The sequence below is a fragment of the Martes martes genome (assembly GCF_963455335.1).
Source record: "Martes martes genome assembly, chromosome: 15".
NCBI classification, from domain to species: Eukaryota; Metazoa; Chordata; class Mammalia; order Carnivora; family Mustelidae; genus Martes; species Martes martes.
In genome coordinates this window covers 28,181,113-28,198,329 of record NC_137903.1, presented here as the reverse complement: position 1 = coordinate 28,198,329, position 17,217 = coordinate 28,181,113, and the positions used below count along the sequence as shown (strand labels likewise).

At 42.8% G+C, this 17,217-nt stretch overlaps 1 protein-coding gene across 1 annotated transcript in view; it reads left to right on the top strand.

The window, feature by feature from the left end:
• The window catches only part of IPO9 (importin 9), a 55,987-nt gene extending 39,039 nt beyond the window's left edge, over positions 1–16,948 (top strand). Inside the window, exons 15-24 of the mRNA XM_080824316.1 lie at positions 8,773–8,999; positions 10,900–11,048; positions 11,587–11,715; positions 12,425–12,700; positions 12,962–13,128; positions 13,750–13,883; positions 14,551–14,673; positions 15,109–15,213; positions 15,432–15,508; positions 15,953–16,948. Coding sequence (XP_080680442.1) covers positions 8,773–8,999; positions 10,900–11,048; positions 11,587–11,715; positions 12,425–12,700; positions 12,962–13,128; positions 13,750–13,883; positions 14,551–14,673; positions 15,109–15,213; positions 15,432–15,508; positions 15,953–16,063 — 1,498 coding nt within the window. The 3' untranslated portion in view covers positions 16,064–16,948. The remainder of the gene's footprint in view (positions 1–8,772; positions 9,000–10,899; positions 11,049–11,586; positions 11,716–12,424; positions 12,701–12,961; positions 13,129–13,749; positions 13,884–14,550; positions 14,674–15,108; positions 15,214–15,431; positions 15,509–15,952) is intronic.
• Positions 16,949–17,217: the final 269 nt, after the last annotated feature.

Below are 17,217 nucleotides of genomic sequence, written 5' to 3'. Positions count from 1 at the left end.
TTTAATTTTAATTTTTTTTCTCACCACCCCACTCAGCAAAACCAGTTTTAGGAGAGAAGTTTATATATAGAGATAAGTCTCTACATTAAGAAAAGAAAAAAAAAAAGATCTCAAACAACTTAACTTTACATCTCAGGAACTAGAAAAAGAACAATAAATTAAGCCCAAAGTTAATAATATGAAGATTGAGCAAAAATAAATAGAGACCAGAAAAACCATAGAAAAAACCAGCTAACCTAAGAGCTCTGTGTTTTGAAAACACAAAACTGACAAACTAGTTAGGCTAAAAAGAAATGAGAGAAGACTCAAATATAAAATCAGAAATGTCAGGGTGCCTGGGTGGCTCAGTGGGTTAAAGCCTCTGCCTTCAGCTCAGGTCACGATCCCAGGGTCCTGGGATCGAGCCCCCCATTGGGCTCTCTGCTCAGCGGGGAGCCTGCTTCCCTTCCTCTTTCTCTACCTGCCTTTCTGCCTGCTTGTGATCTCTGTCTGTCAAATAAATAAATAAAATCTTTTTTTAAAAAATCAGAAATGAGGGGCACCAGGGTGGCTCAGTCAGTTAAGCCTCTGACTCTTGGTTTTAGCTCAGGTCATGATCTCAGGTTCATGAGATTGAGACCCAAGTTGGGCTCTTTGCTCATCAGGGGAGTCTGCTTGAGGATTCTCTCTCTCCCCCTACCTCTGCCCCTCAAGGCCCTGCTTGCACATATGTGTGCGCCCTCTCTCTCTCTAAAATAAATAAATAAATCTTTTTTAAAAACCAGAAATGAAAGAGGAGACATTATAATTGATATCACAAAAATGCAAAGGATGATAAGAGCCTACTAGGAATGCCAACAAATTGGATAACCTAGAAGAAATTCCTAGAAACTGTATACAGCTTATCAAGACTGAATTGTGAAAAATAGATAATCTGAACAGACATTAACAAGTAAGGATATTGGATCAGTAATTAAAAACTTCCCATAAAAGAAAAGTCCAGGACCAGATGATTTCACTGTGAATTCTACCAAACTAATTTAAATAACTAATACAAATCCTTGCTCAAACTTTCCCAAAAAAACTAAAGAAGGAGCACTGCCAAACTCATTTTATGAAACCAGCATTTACCTGATACCAAAACCAGACAAAGACAGTACAAGAAAAGAAAACTACAGGCCAATATCCCTGATGAATATAGATGCAGAAAGCCTCAACAAAATATGAGAAAACCAAATTCAACTGTACATTTAGAGGATCACACTGTGATCAAGTGGGATTTATCCCTGAAATACAAGGATGGTTCAGCATATGTAAACCAAATCAGTGTGATATACCAGTTAATAAAATGAAAGATAAAAATGATAGGATTATATCAGTAGATTGAGTAAAAACATTTGACAAAATTCAGTATCCATTCATGATAAACACAGTGAGTATAGTGGGAACACACCTTAACACAATAGAGACGAACTATGATAGACTCACAGCTAACATCACGTTTTTCATTTAAGACCAAGAATAAGGGGTACCTGGATGGCTCAGTGGGTTAAGTCCTCTGCCTTCTGCTCAGGTCGTGATCCCAGAGTCCTGAGATCAAGCCCCGAGTCGGGCTCTCTGCTCAGCGGGGAGCCTGCTTCCCTTCCTCTCTCTCTGCCTGCCTCTCTGCCTACTTGTGATCTCTGTCTGTTAAATAAATAAATAAAATCTTAAAAAAAAAAAAAAGACCAAGAATAAGACAAGGATGTCCACTCTCACCACTCCTATTCCACATAGTAATGGAAGTTTCCAGATTGGAAAGGAAGACATAAACTTGTCTCTTTGCAGTCGACATGGTATTATATATAGAAAAACCTTAAAAATTCCACTGAAACATTGCTAGAACTATTTCAGTAAATGTATAGGATACAAGATACACAAACATCAGTTGTAGTTCTAATAATGAACTTTGAGAAAATTATTAAAACAATACTATTTATAATTGCATCAAGAACAATAAAATACCAAGAATAAATTTAACCAAGTAGGTGAAAGCTCTGTACACTGAAGAGGTCCCTGGGTGGCTCAGTCAGTTAAGCATCTGACTTCAGCTTGGGTCATGATCTCAGGGTCCTGGGGCTAAACAAGGAGTGTGCTTATCCCTCTCCTTCTGCCCCTCCCCCCACTCGTGTGTGTGCGTGCATACACTCTCTCTCTGAAATAATGAAATCTTTTATTTAAAAAAAAAGATCTGTACACTGATACTGATATCTGTATACTGTATAAGATACTGAGGAAGGAAATTAAAGAAAACACAAAAAAGATGGAAAGTTAAGTCCATGTTCATACATTAGAAGAATTAATGTTATTAAAATTTTCACTCCTGAAAACAGTCTATAGATTCAGTGCAATTCCTATTAAAACTCCCAGTGGCAGACAGTCTTAAAATTTGTATAGAATCAGAAAAGACCTTGAATGGTCAAAGCAGTCTTGAGAAGAACAAAACTGGAGGCTTCATACTCCCTGATTTCAAACTATATTACAAAACTATAGTAGTAATCAAAACAGTATGGTATTGTCATAAAATAGATACGTAGATCAGTGCAACAGAATGCAGAGCCTGGAAATAAACCCACACATAAATGGTCAATTAATTTACAGCAAAGGAGCCAAAAGTATATAGTGGGGAAAAAGTAGTCTCTTCAATGAATGGTGTTGGGAAAATGGGTCAGCCATATGCAAAAGAGTGAAACTGAACCCTTAATCTTATATCATACACCAGAGTCAACTCAGAAGGGATTAAAAATTTGAACACAAGACCTAAAACCATGAAACTTCTAGAAGAAAACATAGAAGTTAAGATCCGTGGTATTGGTTTTGGCAGTGTTTTTTTGAGTTTGACACTAAGAACAAAGGCAACAAAAGCAAAAAAGAAATAAGTGGGACTACATCAAGCTGAAAAGCTTTTGAACAGCAAAGGAAGCCATCTACAAAATGAGAGGCAACCATTAAAATGGGAGAAAATATTTGTAAAACTTATTAATAGGGGATTAATGTCCTAAATATATTTTAAAAATTCAATAGCAAATGAAACAATCAAGTTTAAAAATGGCACAGGAACTGAATACAGACTTTACCAAAGAAGACCTGTAAGTGGCCAACAGGTAAGTGAAAAGGTGCTTAACATCTCTAATTATCAGGGAAATGCAAATCAAAACCACAATGAGATAACACCTCACACGTGTTAGAATGGCTGTCATCCAAAACAACAAGTGTATTCTGTTATCCAAAATAAAAAGTGTTGATAAGGATGTGGAGAAAAGGGAACTCTTGTACACTGTTGGTGGGAATGTATATTGATTGGTAAAGCAGTATATGAAAAATAGTATGGGGTTTCCTCAAAATTTTTAAATAGAACTACCTTTTCTTTTAACAATCCCACTTTTGGGTAAATATCCAAAGGGCATGAAAACAGGATCTAGAAGAGATCACACTCCCGTGTTCATTGCTTGTTATTTACAGTAGCCAACATATGGGAACAACCTAAGTGTGTGTCAGCAGATGAAGGGATAGAGATGTATACATATGCAATGGAATATTATTTAGCTGTGAGAAGGAAGGAGCTCCTGCCATTTGCAGCAGCAGGAATGGATCGTAAAGCCATCATGCAAAGTGAAAAAAGCCACACAGACATACTGCATGGTATCATTTATATCTAGAACTAAAAATAAAAATCATTCTCATTTAAAAAGAAAGCAGTGGGGTTACCTGGGTGGCTCAATCAGTTGAGTGTCAGACTCTTGATTTCAGTTCGGGTCATGATCTCAGGGTCTTAGGATGGAGCCCTGTTACGGGCTCTGGGCTTAGTGCAGAGTCTGCATGTCCCTCTCACTCCACTTCTCCAACCACTCATGCTCATTCTGTCTGTCTCTCTGTCTCAAATAAATAAAATCTTTAAAAAAGTGGCTGCTAGGGACGCCTGGGTGGCTCAGTTGATTAAGCGGCTGCCTTCGGCTCAGGTCATGATCCCAGCGTCCTGGGATCGAGTCCCACATCGGGCCCCTTGCTCCGCAGGGAGCCTGCTTCTCTCTCTGCCACTCTGTCTGCCTGTGCTTACTCTCTCTCTCTCTCTCTCTCTAACAAATAAATAAATAAAATCTTTAAAAAAAAAAAAAGTGGCTGCTAGAGGGTGGGGCTGTAGGGTGAGATTGATAAAAGGATATACATACTCTGAGATACAAAACTGATTATAGTTGATAACACTGTTGTATAACTGAAATTTGCTAAGAGAATAGAACCTAAATTTTCTCACACACACAAAAATATATGATGTGTTGGATGCGTTAACAAATGAGATGAGGAACTTTAACAGTGTAGGTGTACATCAATACCATATCACCACAGTGTACACTTTAAATATCTTACAATGGTATATGTATTTATACCTCAATAAAGCTGAAAAAAATCAAGTTAATAAAAATTTAAGTTGACTTGTTTGTAAAGTTACATTTTATAATCAGAAAAAAATGTGAAGAAAGCTTAAAAAAAATAATGTTAAGTCTCTGACTACATGGGCAGTAATTTACTTGAAAGATGAAGCAAACTTCTGAAAAGGTGACAAAAGCTTTGCACACCATGGAAATGGACCCTTACACATGTTTATAGAATTTTATATAATGTATCAAGGACTGGATCCCTTGACCACATCTGTGGATCCCAGGTTAGAAACTGTCTATGAAGGGATCCTAGCTATTCTTTTCTTCACAGCCAAGATTTTCCAGTTGATCATGTCCCTATTCAGTTTCCCAACGAGTTACAATCTGGCTTCTGTCCTTATCACATTACTGAAACTGTTCTTTCTGATGTCACTAGCAGACTTTTATGGTCATCATACCACTTTGCTTTTCTTTTGCCCTGGTTTTAATGTATTCTTCCATGTCATAATTATGTATCATTGCAAACTGCCCAAAATCATTTCTGAAACAAGATACTGGTGAACCAAAAAAAAAAAAAAAAAAAAAAAAGATACTGGTGAAGATACTCCTACTTGTGTCACATTTCTCAAATCATAGTTATGCCAGCTTTTCTCCAGAGCTCCAAGTTAATGTATCTGCTACTTATCAATACCAGGGCAGTTGTTTCTTTAAGTATCTAAAAATAAACACTTCTGCTGCTGAGCTTACCGTTGACCCCCTCCAAGCCTGCCCTACCTGTATTCTCTGTTTTAGTAGAAGAAATCGGGACCTTTTTTTTTTTTTTTAAGGAATTGGTACCTTTAGATCTTATGCTTGAAGAGATTTTGTATCCCCTGTTTTAGTAAAAGTGGAGATCTCAGATCTCTCTCCCTTTCAGGTCTTGGTTCCTTCACCTTTCATCTCTTCTCTCCTACTACTACTGGCCTAGCTTGTATTCTCAACTTCTTTTGCCTAAACTGCCATCGCTTCCTAATTGATGTCTCTGCTCCAGCCTCTATTCCGGCAATCTGTAGTATTTTAGCTGTATAACTGTTCTTTCTAAAACAGAAACCTGAGGGGCGCCTGGGTGGCTCAGTGCGTTAAAGCCTCTGCCTTCGGCTCAGGTCATGATCCCAGGGTCCTGGGATCGAGCCCCACATAGGGCTCTGCTCAGCAGGGAGCCTGCTTCCTTCTCTCTCTCTGCCTACTTGTGATAAATAAATAAAATCTTTATTAAAAAAATTAATAAAAAACAGAAACCTGATATTTCTGCTCCTGTAAGTGAAATTCTCATGGTCCCAGTTGTGCTCTTCAAACTGAGATACAGGTATCCTGGTATGCCAGGTGACACACAAAGCCACAGTATAAATCTATGGCATCTTCCTGGGGTTTCAGTGTTGCTTGAAGACTTTTGGGGAGGGCAAAGAAGGTATTAGGAATCATTTGTTAAAAAAAAGTTTGAGATACACTGGGTTCCAGAATAGTCTTACCTTCTTTAGTGTGGCATGCAAGATCCCATATGATCTAAGCAGATGATGTGATCTCTGTGATCTACCAGACGTATAGTTTCAGGTTCATCAAAAGAGCAGTAACTGGAAATCCTTAGAGTGGAGAAACAGAGGTAAGTAGGTAGAGCAGAGTTGAGTACCAGTAGAGAGAAGGGTGCAAAACCTAGTCTAAGGCATTGAGAGCTCACCAAGGCCAGATGACAATTTAACTCTTAAGGAAAAGTTAGATCCAGAGCAAGGTAGAATTGAAAATCAAGATGTTATGCACCAAAAAACAAAAAGTATGGGGCTCCTATGTGGCTCTCTTGGTTAAGTGTCCAACTCATGATTTCTGCTCAGGTCATGATCTCATGGGTTGTGGGATCTGCTTGTTCCTCTCCCTCTGCTCCTCCCTCCACTTGTGCTCTCTCTCTCTCTCTCTCTTTCTCTCTCAAATAAGTAAATAAATACTTTTTTAGAAGTCTGTGGACAAATCTGAGAGATCAGAGCCCACAGTTTCACTGTTCATTATGGACCTTTGAACCCAGCATCAGACACAAGTAACATGGTTATAAGCCACTTAAAAAAATTAGGAAAAACCATTTATTGAGCACCTGCAGAGTGCCTTGTTTCTGTACTAGATTCTTTTAACCTAGAGAAATAACGTTTTTATTGACTTTTATTGCCATTCTGAAGATAAACAAAAGTACAGACTTAAACAGTATAATTATATTCCATTGGACGTGGTAAACAGCATTCAGTAAACATTGATTGAATAGGAGGTAAGTTAAAACTATGTATAGAAAACTTTAAATCCTACAGGTAGTTTACAAATTTTAGTACACAATTTTCTTTCTTTTTTTTCCTTTAAAGAGTTTATTTATTTATTTGACAGACAGAGACCACAAGTAGGCAGAGAGGCAGGCAGAGAGAGAGGGGAAAGCAAGCTCCCTGCTGAGCAGAGAGCCTGATGCAGGGCTCGATCCCAGGACCCTGGGATCATGACCCGAGCTGAAGGCAGAGGCTTCAACCCACTGAGCCACCCAGGCGCCCCAGTACACAATTTTCTGTTGTACACAGATACTACACAAATTTATTATTGCATAGAATGGCTATACAAATTGATCTCATTTTAGGATGCAAAATACTCCAAAAAGTACAGAATTTGTATAACATGAAAGTTAAATATTTTCCTACTAATTAACAGTTGTGCTAGAAAAGATGTTTAAAACTGTCTAACTATTGGGATGCTTGGGTGTCTCAGTCAGTTAAGCATCTGCCTTTGGCTCAGATCATGATCCCAGAGTCCTGGGATCAAGTCCTGCATCAGGCTCCTTCTTCCCCGGGGAGCCTGCTTCTCCCTCTGCCTGCCACTCCCCCTCCCTGTGCTCGCTCTCTCTCGGACAAATAAACAAATAAAATCTTTAAAACAAAACAAAACCAAAAAAACCCTGTAACTATTTGGGGGCACCTGGGTGACTTAGTTGAGCATCTCTTTTTTTTTTTTTTCTTTTTTTTGAAAGATTTTATTTATCTGACAGAGCACAAGCAGGCAGAGGAAAGAGAGAAAGAGGTGTTGCACAAAGCAGAGAGCCTGAAGTGGAGCTTAATTCCAGAACCCTGGGATCATGACCTGAGCAGAGGCATGTGCTTAACTGATGAGCCCCTGAGGCACCCCGATTCAAAGATTTATTTATTTATTGGAGAGAAAAAGCACAAATGGGAGGGCTAGAGGGATAGAGAATCCAAAGCGATTCTGCCCAGAGCCCAGAGCCCAGTCCAGAGCTCGATCTCATGCCCCTGAGATCACTAGCTGAGCTAAAATCAGGGAGTCAGACGCTCAACCGACTGAGCCACTCAGAGGCTTTCCCCAATCCTGTTTTTGTTTTGTTTTTTTTTAAGATTTATTTAAGACTCTTGAGGTACCTGGGTGGCTCAGAGGGTTAAGCCTCTGCCTTCAGCTCAAGTCATGGTCTCAGGGTCCTGGGATCGAGCCCCACATGGGGCTCTCTGCTCAGTGGGGAGTCCGCTTCCCTCTCTCTGCCTGCCTCTCTGCTTACTTGTGATCTCTCATTCTGTGTCAAATAAATAAATAAAATCTTTTTTTTTTTTTTTTAATGACATCAGGGGCACCCGGGTGGCTCAGTGGGTTAAAGCCTCTGCCTTCGGCTCAGGTCATGATCCCAGGGTCCTGGGATCGAGCCCCGCATCGGGCTGTCTGCTCAGCAGGGAGTCTGCTTCCCCACCTCTCTCTCTGGCTGCCTCTCTGCCTACTTGTGATCTCTGTCTATCAAATAAATAAATAAAATATTTTTTAAAATAAATAAATAAAAATGACATCAGACTCTTGATTTTGGCTCAGGTCATGATCTCAGGGTCATGGGATCGAGCCCCTCATTAGACTCTGCTTAGCAGGAAGTCTGCTTCTCCTTCTCCCTCCGCTCTTCCCCCCCACACTCTCTCTCAAATAAACAAATTTTTAAAATCTTAAAAAAAAAACTTAACTATTTGAAAAATAACAGGAATATATATCAAAATCAGAAGAATGTGGTTATAGCAGTAATCCAAGGAATTACAAAGCATTTAATTAACATCTTACTAATTTGAATATAATGATATGACAGAATGGGAGAGGGATGAAAGTTTAAAACAGCAAAAAATCAAAGCAGAAATAAATTCACTTAGAGACAGCGGTGCTGATGTTCACAGAATATGCCCCAGAAAGATGTAAAAACTAACTCTGCAAGCTTCATAAAGCTATACATACTAATGCTGTAATCTGTGATACCAACTAGAAAAACCAGGAATTAAAAGATCCACTTGTGAGTAATGCTTGCTTCTCTCTCACTATCTCTTTCTCTCTCTCCCTGTAGTTATTGTGACCAACTAAAAGTCTCAGAGAGTACCCACGTGCTTCAGCCTTTCCTCCCCAGTATCCTGGATGGCTTAATTCACCTAGCAGCCCAGTTCAGCTCAGAGGTCCTCAACCTGGTGATGGAGACCCTGTGCATCGTCTGTACAGTAGACCCAGAGTTCACAGCAAGCATGGAAAGCAAAATCTGCCCCTTCACCATCGCCATTTTCCTCAAGTACAGTAATGGTATGCCCCCGGGACTGTGTGCGGATGAGGGACACCAAAGGAATGGTGGTGGCTGGTGAATTTAGGTGAAACTTTTCCCTGGGTCTCATGGTCTTAAGCATCGTAAGCAAGGAAAGGCTTTCACTCAGCAAAGAGGAGAGCCCGTACTGGAGCTAGAGGAACACCAAAAAGTGGAGTAGGTGTTCTGTCACTCTCACCTGCAGTCAGAACTGGGGAAAAAGACAAGTAAAGGGTTAGCAGGCAAGAGGTGCAGTTCAGAACTTTAACAATTAAGTGGGAAATCCAGTGACTACATCAAAATGTTCCTAAAAGAAGAGGCCTACAGCTATCACCTAGAAAATGAGATACTGAAGAAAGACCCATGCAAAGGGTTATGAACAATGGAGGTTGTCACATGGCTTTTATAGTAGCAAAAATTTAGAAGTAATAAAAAAAATTAGTTACATTTATTATATCCATAAAATGAAATACCATGCAGTCTCTAAACATCAAACTTGAAAGGAATAGTTAAAGCCGTGGGAAAGTGCTCACATTCTAAGAAGAGAATAGAAGGTTTTCCAAACTGCATAGAGTATAACCCCAAGTTTTGGGTTTGTTTTAGACAAGAATTAATTTATAGATATGTACATAGAAAAAGTACCAGAAGAAAATACATCAAAGTGTTAAGGTAGGTCTCACTAGGTGGTAGAATTCCAGCTGTTTTCTTTCCTTGAATACTTTCCTACATTTTAACTTTTTCAATAGTGAGCGTGCATTATTAACAGCACTTCGGTTGTGTAATGCTTCATTACCAGAAAAAAATATTGAAGATACTTGTTTTTATAGAGGGAGTGCCAATATTGAAATACAGGATATATAGAGGTAGGAGTTACATAATATGATATCATACTAAACGTTTTATTTGATTGGCTTTTTCACTTAAGATGTGTCCTGAAGGGACACCTGGGTGGCTCAGTCAGTTAAGTATCTGCCTTTGGCTCAGGTCATAATCCCAGGTTCTGGGATCGAGTCCTGCAGCATTGGGGTCCTTGCTCAGCAGAGAGCTTGCTTCTCCCTCTGCCTTTCACTCCCCCTGCTTCTGCTCTTTCTCTGACAAAATAAACAAAATCTTTAAAAAAAAAAAAAAAAAAAGTGTCCTGAAGAGGTTTCCATGTTGCACTCCTAGATACCTCTCATTCTTCTCAGTCGTCACGTAATATTCCCTAAAATGGCTGTAGCATAATCTGCCAGTTCTGTTAATGCACATCTAGAATTTCACAGTTTTTTTTTTCAAAGCAATGCTGCGGTGATACTTTCTATTTTTTCTTGCTCGATACAGGAGGAAATGTTTCTTAAATAGGTGAAGTAGGTCAAGCCAAAGTTTCATTTCTTCACAAGGCTCTGCCTTGTGAGGGTTTTGCCTTTTGCTTTGGAAATGCTTTGGAAGTTCTTTTTTCTCTCATGACTAACCCCTGGGAGATGTATATGATTCCTCTTCAACACAGGAGAGCCTGTCAATGAGTGTTTTGGCAACCTTTAAAAGTTTCATGGTCTTCTTAACAAAGTATCAGTGGGGATTTTTTTTTCCTTAAGCGTTTGGTTTCGTAATCCAGGTTTCACAAGAATAAAAGTCATTTGAAGATTTGCCCCAGAAAAAGAGCCAGGTTTCATTTTATGCCAGGCCAATTTCTGACTTAATGAAACCATGTATCCTCTGGCTCTTGGAGATCTAGCGTCTCCTATTTCAGTATATTTCAGAATATTTCAGTATTCATACAGCCTCACTAGGTCCCAGGTATATGACGTGTAAGCAGAGCAGAAGTTGTAAACTTAGGTGAGGGCCAAGCAACCGGCATCATTAAGCCAGAAGCACATGCAGACTATTGGGCGGGGGGGATTCTGTGTGCTTTATCCACTTCAGATCCTGTTGTGGCCTCGCTGGCCCAGGATATCTTCAAGGAGCTGTCCCAGATTGAAGCCTGTCAGGGCCCAATGCAGATGAGGCTGATTCCCACTCTTGTGAGCATAATGCAGGCCCCAGCAGACAAGATCCCTGCAGGGCTGTGTGCGGTAAGTGCTTACAGGGCACCGATGTGGGTGTGGGTGGGTATTTAAGAAAAGGAGCGGGCTCACACTCTTCCCATGTCACCTGTACATCCCACCTAGCTGAGGGGAAGCCGGTGGCATTAGAGATTCGTAGGGTGATTTTCCTGGGCTACTTTGCCCACAGGACAGTGGGGGGCTATCCTGATTCTTGAGGCTTTGGGAACCTGGCTCTTCTTGTTCCCAAGTTCCCCTTGGTGAATTGAACAGTGCTGTTATTAGACAGTGCCTCTGAGTATGTCACCAGACTGTCCGTCCACTCCACCGCCATACACCGCCCACCCCCATATCTAAGCAAGCAGCGAGCTAGTGGGAAGAGGCTGAGAGCACTATCCACTAGCTAATTACTCCTTTCCTTCAGAAACTTTACTTGGTGAAAGTTAATGCGCTTTCTTTGGGTTGCTATGTTGTGTCCATGCGATAAGAATCTTGGATGTTGGGCACCCTCGACCCCCACCCTATGGGCAGTTCTGATTTTTTTTTCTCCCCCTCTTCTCTCCTTCAGACAGCCATTGATATCCTGACCACAGTAGTACGGAATACAAAGCCTCCCCTTTCCCAGCTACTCATCTGCCAAGCTTTCCCTGCTGTGGCACAGTGCACCCTTCACACAGATGACAACGCCACCATGCAGGTATCAGAGCTGTGGTGACTAGAAGAGGGAACGTAGCTCCCTGGCCATAGGCTTACGGTAGCCTGAGAAAGCTGACACCATCTCCCGCTTTAGAGATACAGGTCTCTCAAATCCATACTTAACCAAGGGACCCAGGAAGGGTCTAGGCTGAAGAAGCCAGGCATTCTCTGCTTTGCAATCTGTTGTGATCTTAAAGAGTATGGATGCCAGACATCCTGCCCATCTGTATCTGGGTATTGCTACTGTGGATGAGATTACAGACATACAGACTTGAAGCTCTAAGAAAGTCTTTCCTGACTCTAAAGTCAGCAAAGTAATAGGCCTTTGGAAATTTCCGGGCGGATAGTGGTTCATATGTTTGTTTGTCTTTATTCTCATAAAGACCTGTAGTGTCCGTAATCACTGCTTACATCTTAAACATCTACCAGAGGTAGATCTTCATGGCTAAAACTTAGTGTACTTGGCCGGGATCCCTTGTGATCACAAGTAAGATTTTTGAGATAGCTGATTCGGTAAAGCAAGGATTGTATATTGCATGGCTGTATCTCTAACAGTAAATTCCTGACTCCCAACTGTACATGCCCACCTGTAGGCTCATCACTTTTATGAGACATAGGCCTCTAAGAAAAACATTTGCCCATATAGACCGAGGGCCCCCTGATATCTGTTCCCCCGTTGCTAATCTCATTTGCCACCTTTGTCTCCCCAGAATGGTGGAGAGTGCTTGCGGGCTTATGTGTCAGTGACACTGGAGCAGGTGGCCCAGTGGCACGATGAGCAGGGCCACAATGGGCTGTGGTATGTGATGCAAGTGGTGAGCCAGCTCCTGGACCCCCGTACCTCCGAGTTCACTGCGGCCTTTGTGGGTCGCCTCGTCTCCACCCTCATCTCCAAGGCAGGGCGGGAGCTGGGGGAGAATCTGGACCAGATTCTTCGTGCCATCCTCAGTAAGATGCAGCAGGCAGAAACGCTCAGTGTCATGCAGGTAAGAGGACAGTGGGGAGCAGGGCTTTGCCAACCTCCAGGTGGTAGAGATGGAAATCGATATACAGGTCTGGAAGTATTTTACTTTGTCTTACGATCCTTGCTGAACAGTTAAGTAAAATCTGTCTATTCCGGCCCAAGAAATACTGACAAGGAACTCTCCATGTTCTCTATTTCTTGACTGGCCAACCCCATTCCCTCTCATCTCCAACTCTCTGAAATTGGTTTCCCTGAAGCAGATGTCCTTCTCGTTACCTCCTAGTCTCTGATCATGGTGTTCGCTCATCTGGTGCACACTCAGCTGGAACCCCTCTTGGAGTTCCTGTGCAGCCTCCCAGGACCTACTGGCAAACCTGCCCTGGAGTTTGTAATGGCTGAGTGGACAAGCCGTCAGCATCTGTTCTATGGACAGTATGAGGGCAAAGTCAGGTAGGGCCCATATTTCTTCTGTGGGCATTCTGCCCTCTCCTTGCATTTCTACTTTCCCTGACTTGCTTCACTGATTTTTGTTCAGCATGTGAAACTGCCCCCTTGTATTCCTTTTTCCCTCTATTTCTTTGTTGTTAATCGGTGTCTTTGAATAGCTGCCATCTTGAAATTTTCTAAAACAGAGTCAACACAAGTACACCATATTTTTTTTCCCCCTCTCTGCTGGCTAGAGATCCTCCACTGCCGTAGACTTCACCTAGCCAAGTACTGCTAGTGGCTTATTCTCCTTTTTAAACCCAAGCCTTCTAACCCTGGCTTGCTAACTTCCTGTCCTAGACTTGCCTCCCACTGGTTGCCATCACCCCATTGCACTTTTCGGTGTGGCCGGTTATTGTGATCCTTGCCCACTTTAGCTTTGTTCAAGAAGTTCAGAAGTTCTCATTAGCCCATCCTCATGAACACTAAACCCCATTTTCAGCTAGGTTCTCTCATCTCTCCTAATTAGTTGTGAACAGAATTTTCACCAACTCAGAGAAGAGTCTTAGAACATAATTGCTTATCTCCTTGGAGTGAACTCTAGATGGGTTGCTGATTGACCCTTTTTTGGCTCTTCCTTGCTAGCTCTGTGGCACTGTGTAAACTGCTCCAGCATGGCATCAATGCAGATGACAAACGGCTACAGGATATCCGCGTGAAGGGAGAGGAGATCTACAGCATGGATGAGGGCATCCGCACCCGCTCTAAGTCAGCCAAAAGTGGGTGATGCTGCTGCACCTCCAGTCTCCTCCCTAGGGGCTAAGTGGGGTGGAAGGCAGGGATGTACTGTGATCTAGATTTTTAAAATACAGCTGTTAGTGATGGCTTTGATAAAAAGAAGCAGAATGCTATAGGTAAACAACAGATCAGAACATATGGTTCCTTCCTATTGCTGAAAATTGGCAAAAACAATCTCAGGGACCCCAACTTCCAGCTTCATTCGGGGCTCTGATACCCATTTCAGCATGTCTTTGTTGCCAGATTGCTTTGTCCTATGACGTCAGTGATTTGTAGGCAGCGAGTGCAAAGCTGCCCTCTTCGGCCATAGGTTTATAATCACCTATGCTGTTTCTCAAACTGCAAGTCATGGGGATTGGAGTAATGCGCTCTGTACAGTTACTTCGTGTCCAAGCCTTATTACCAGCCAAAACCTATCTCCTAATTCCTGAACTCTTATCTGTCCTAACTTCTGAACTCTGAGAACACCAAGCAGAATGAAGTTCTTTAACTTTAAATCCTTCTGTGGCAAGTGGATATGGTCTGCGATGGTGGAAAGCCCGAGGGTTGGTGAACTGTGTCTGCTGAGCAATGCCGCAGGAGGGTGGGGAGCACTGCCAGAAGGGAGCCCACGGACAGTCTGTTAAAAGCCTTTCCTTTCCTTTCCAGACCCTGAGCGCTGGACAAACATTCCTTTACTGGTCAAGATCCTGAAGCTGATCATCAATGAGCTCTCCAACGTCATGGAGGCCAACGCCGCGCGCCAGGCCACTCCTGCAGAGTGGGGTCAAGGTGCACCAGGCTCTTACTCCCAGCAGACTTTCAGCCTGGCAGATCAAGTTACAAATGTTCAAATTATCAGTTTGGCTTATTGAATCATTGGGGTTTTTTTAATGTTTAGTGCATGCCCATCATGTGGCTAGCTAGCGTTGCTACACACGTGACGAGCTGCTCCTGAGGTCCGCCTTGTGAAATCTCTGCAGAGGCTGGGGTGGGAGGCAGCCAGGAGGCAAGCTGCTTACCCCTTTCTGTTCGGTTTTTCTCAGGAGTTTCTCAACCTTTTCTCTACCCACCAGAACACCCTCGGTTCTTCCATTTAAACATTTTGGGAGGGCTTGGCCACAGGCCACATTGCAGAAACCCTTGGGACCCTTCTGTTCTGGCCTGTTTGCATTTGGGAAGGGAAAATGTGTGAGCATGCTCTAGCTGCTTTTCATCTCCAAGTAGATGACTCCAATGATATGTGGGAGGACCAGGAGGAGGATGAAGAGGAGGAAGAGGATGGTTTAGCTGGCCAACTCTTATCTGACATTCTTGCTACAAGCAAATATGGTAAGCGGTTTGAGAAGAGGACAGGACAGCCATGCTAAATACCTTTTCTGTGCACTGGCACCAAGAACGGGGTGCCAAAGGGGAAAGGTGGGCCCACAAGGGACATTCTTTGGGCTTCCTTAGCCCTTCTACCCTAGCTGTGTGGTGATGCCTCCCTGCTTGGGGTGCAGGAAGGGGCCTCGGCCCTGACCCCTCTCTGTGTTGGCTGTGTCTAACAGAGGAGGATTACTACGAGGATGACGAGGAAGATGACCCTGATGCCCTGAAGGATCCTCTCTATCAGATTGATCTGCAGGTGAGCATTTCCAGAGACCGATGTCTTCCAAGTGACAATGTCCCAAGCCCCGGAAACAGGAATATGGCTTCAAACCCATTCATAGTTCATTCTGGGAGCTTCAGGGCAGAGAGTTCCTATCTTGCTGAGTAGTCAAGGGCTCTGGGTGGGCTGGATGTACCTCAGCATTATACCTGCCAGTATGGCGGTCCAATTTCTTGCAACCCGGCTATCTTGTGAAAGTCCTTGGGTAAATTATGAGACCTGTTGGGAAAATTTCATTTCCTTGTGGAATTTAGTCTCTGGATTAAACCTGCACCAGATCCAAGAATATAGAAAGCCACCCCTCAGCATGGTGGCATTTGTCAAAAAGCCAGTGCTTCCTTGTACCCTTGGGGTTCTTGCCCTGCCACAGATGGTGAGCCTGGAAACCCTCAGTAATGCTACTCTTTTTCTTCCTTCCAGGCCTATCTCACAGACTTCCTCTGCCAGTTCGCTCAGCAGCCCTGCTACATAATGTTCTCAGGCCACCTTAATGACAATGAAAGGCGGGTTCTGCAGACCATTGGCATCTAAAAAACGGAGACTTTCTACATCTCCTCCTGGCCCAGCCACAAACCATTTTGCAGCCCTTAACTGGCCTCGAGATGTACTTTCTTTTCAACCTAGAGTGGCCTCCTGACTCTTGGCCCTTGGCCTTTGCAGAGTGACACTGACAATTCAGACCAAGCTCACCAGTGCTGTCACTTAGGAATACTGGAAAAAAGGACACTTCTCAAAGACCCCCTGAAGAGACTCCATCTCTAGAAACCTTTCTCCCCATGTGCCCTCACCTCTGTTCCTAGAGCCCTCTGCTGGCCACTCCAGAAACATATTGCCCAGAAGGATTATGTGTTCATGGATTATTTTGCCCCACCTCAGGAGCACAGGAAGTCATGACTAAAACAGACCTGTTTACTTTCATAGGACATCTGATGTGTTCAGATAGGAATACCCTTGAGAGATGATTCTGCTTTCTGCCCTCCACCACAGATGCTCTGGGTTCTCCATAGGAACGAGAGGGAGCAACTACATTCTGAGCCCTCTTCAGTGACCTCTCCTTGTCTCCCTCCTACAACACTAAGGCTCCCCTCTCAGAGGAAGTCATCTTGTTTTTGCCTCATTGCATGACACAACCCCTCCCCCCAAACTATCCCTGTGTATACTCGCACACACACAAAATAAGCCAGACAGATGGCACGTTGGTTTTCCTTTTTTAGAAAAAAAAAAAAATGGGAAAAACATTTTTTAAAAGTCCTCCTGACCCAACCATATTTAATATTCCTCTCCCACACATCACCACACAGTCTGATGTTCAAAGGTTACCCCCTCTCCCTCAGGAATCCTCTAAAGTGGATAAGTTGTAGCCCTCAAATTTGCAATGTGTATTTTTCTAGGAGAGTAAAGTAATCTTTACAAATGAATTTAGTCCGCATGGTATAAGGTGTCCCAGCATATCTGCCTTCTGTCCCTTTTAGTAGGAAAATAAAAATTAGGGAAAAAGGGGGCGCCTGGGTGGCTCAGTGGGTTAAGCCGCTGCCTTCAGCTCAGGTCATGATCTCGGGGTCCTGGGATCGAGTCCCGCATCGGGCTCTCTGCTTGGCGGGGAGCCTGCTTCCCTCTCTCCCTTTCTCTCTGCCTGCCTCTCTATCTACTCTGATCTCTCTCTGTCAAATAAATAAATAAAATCT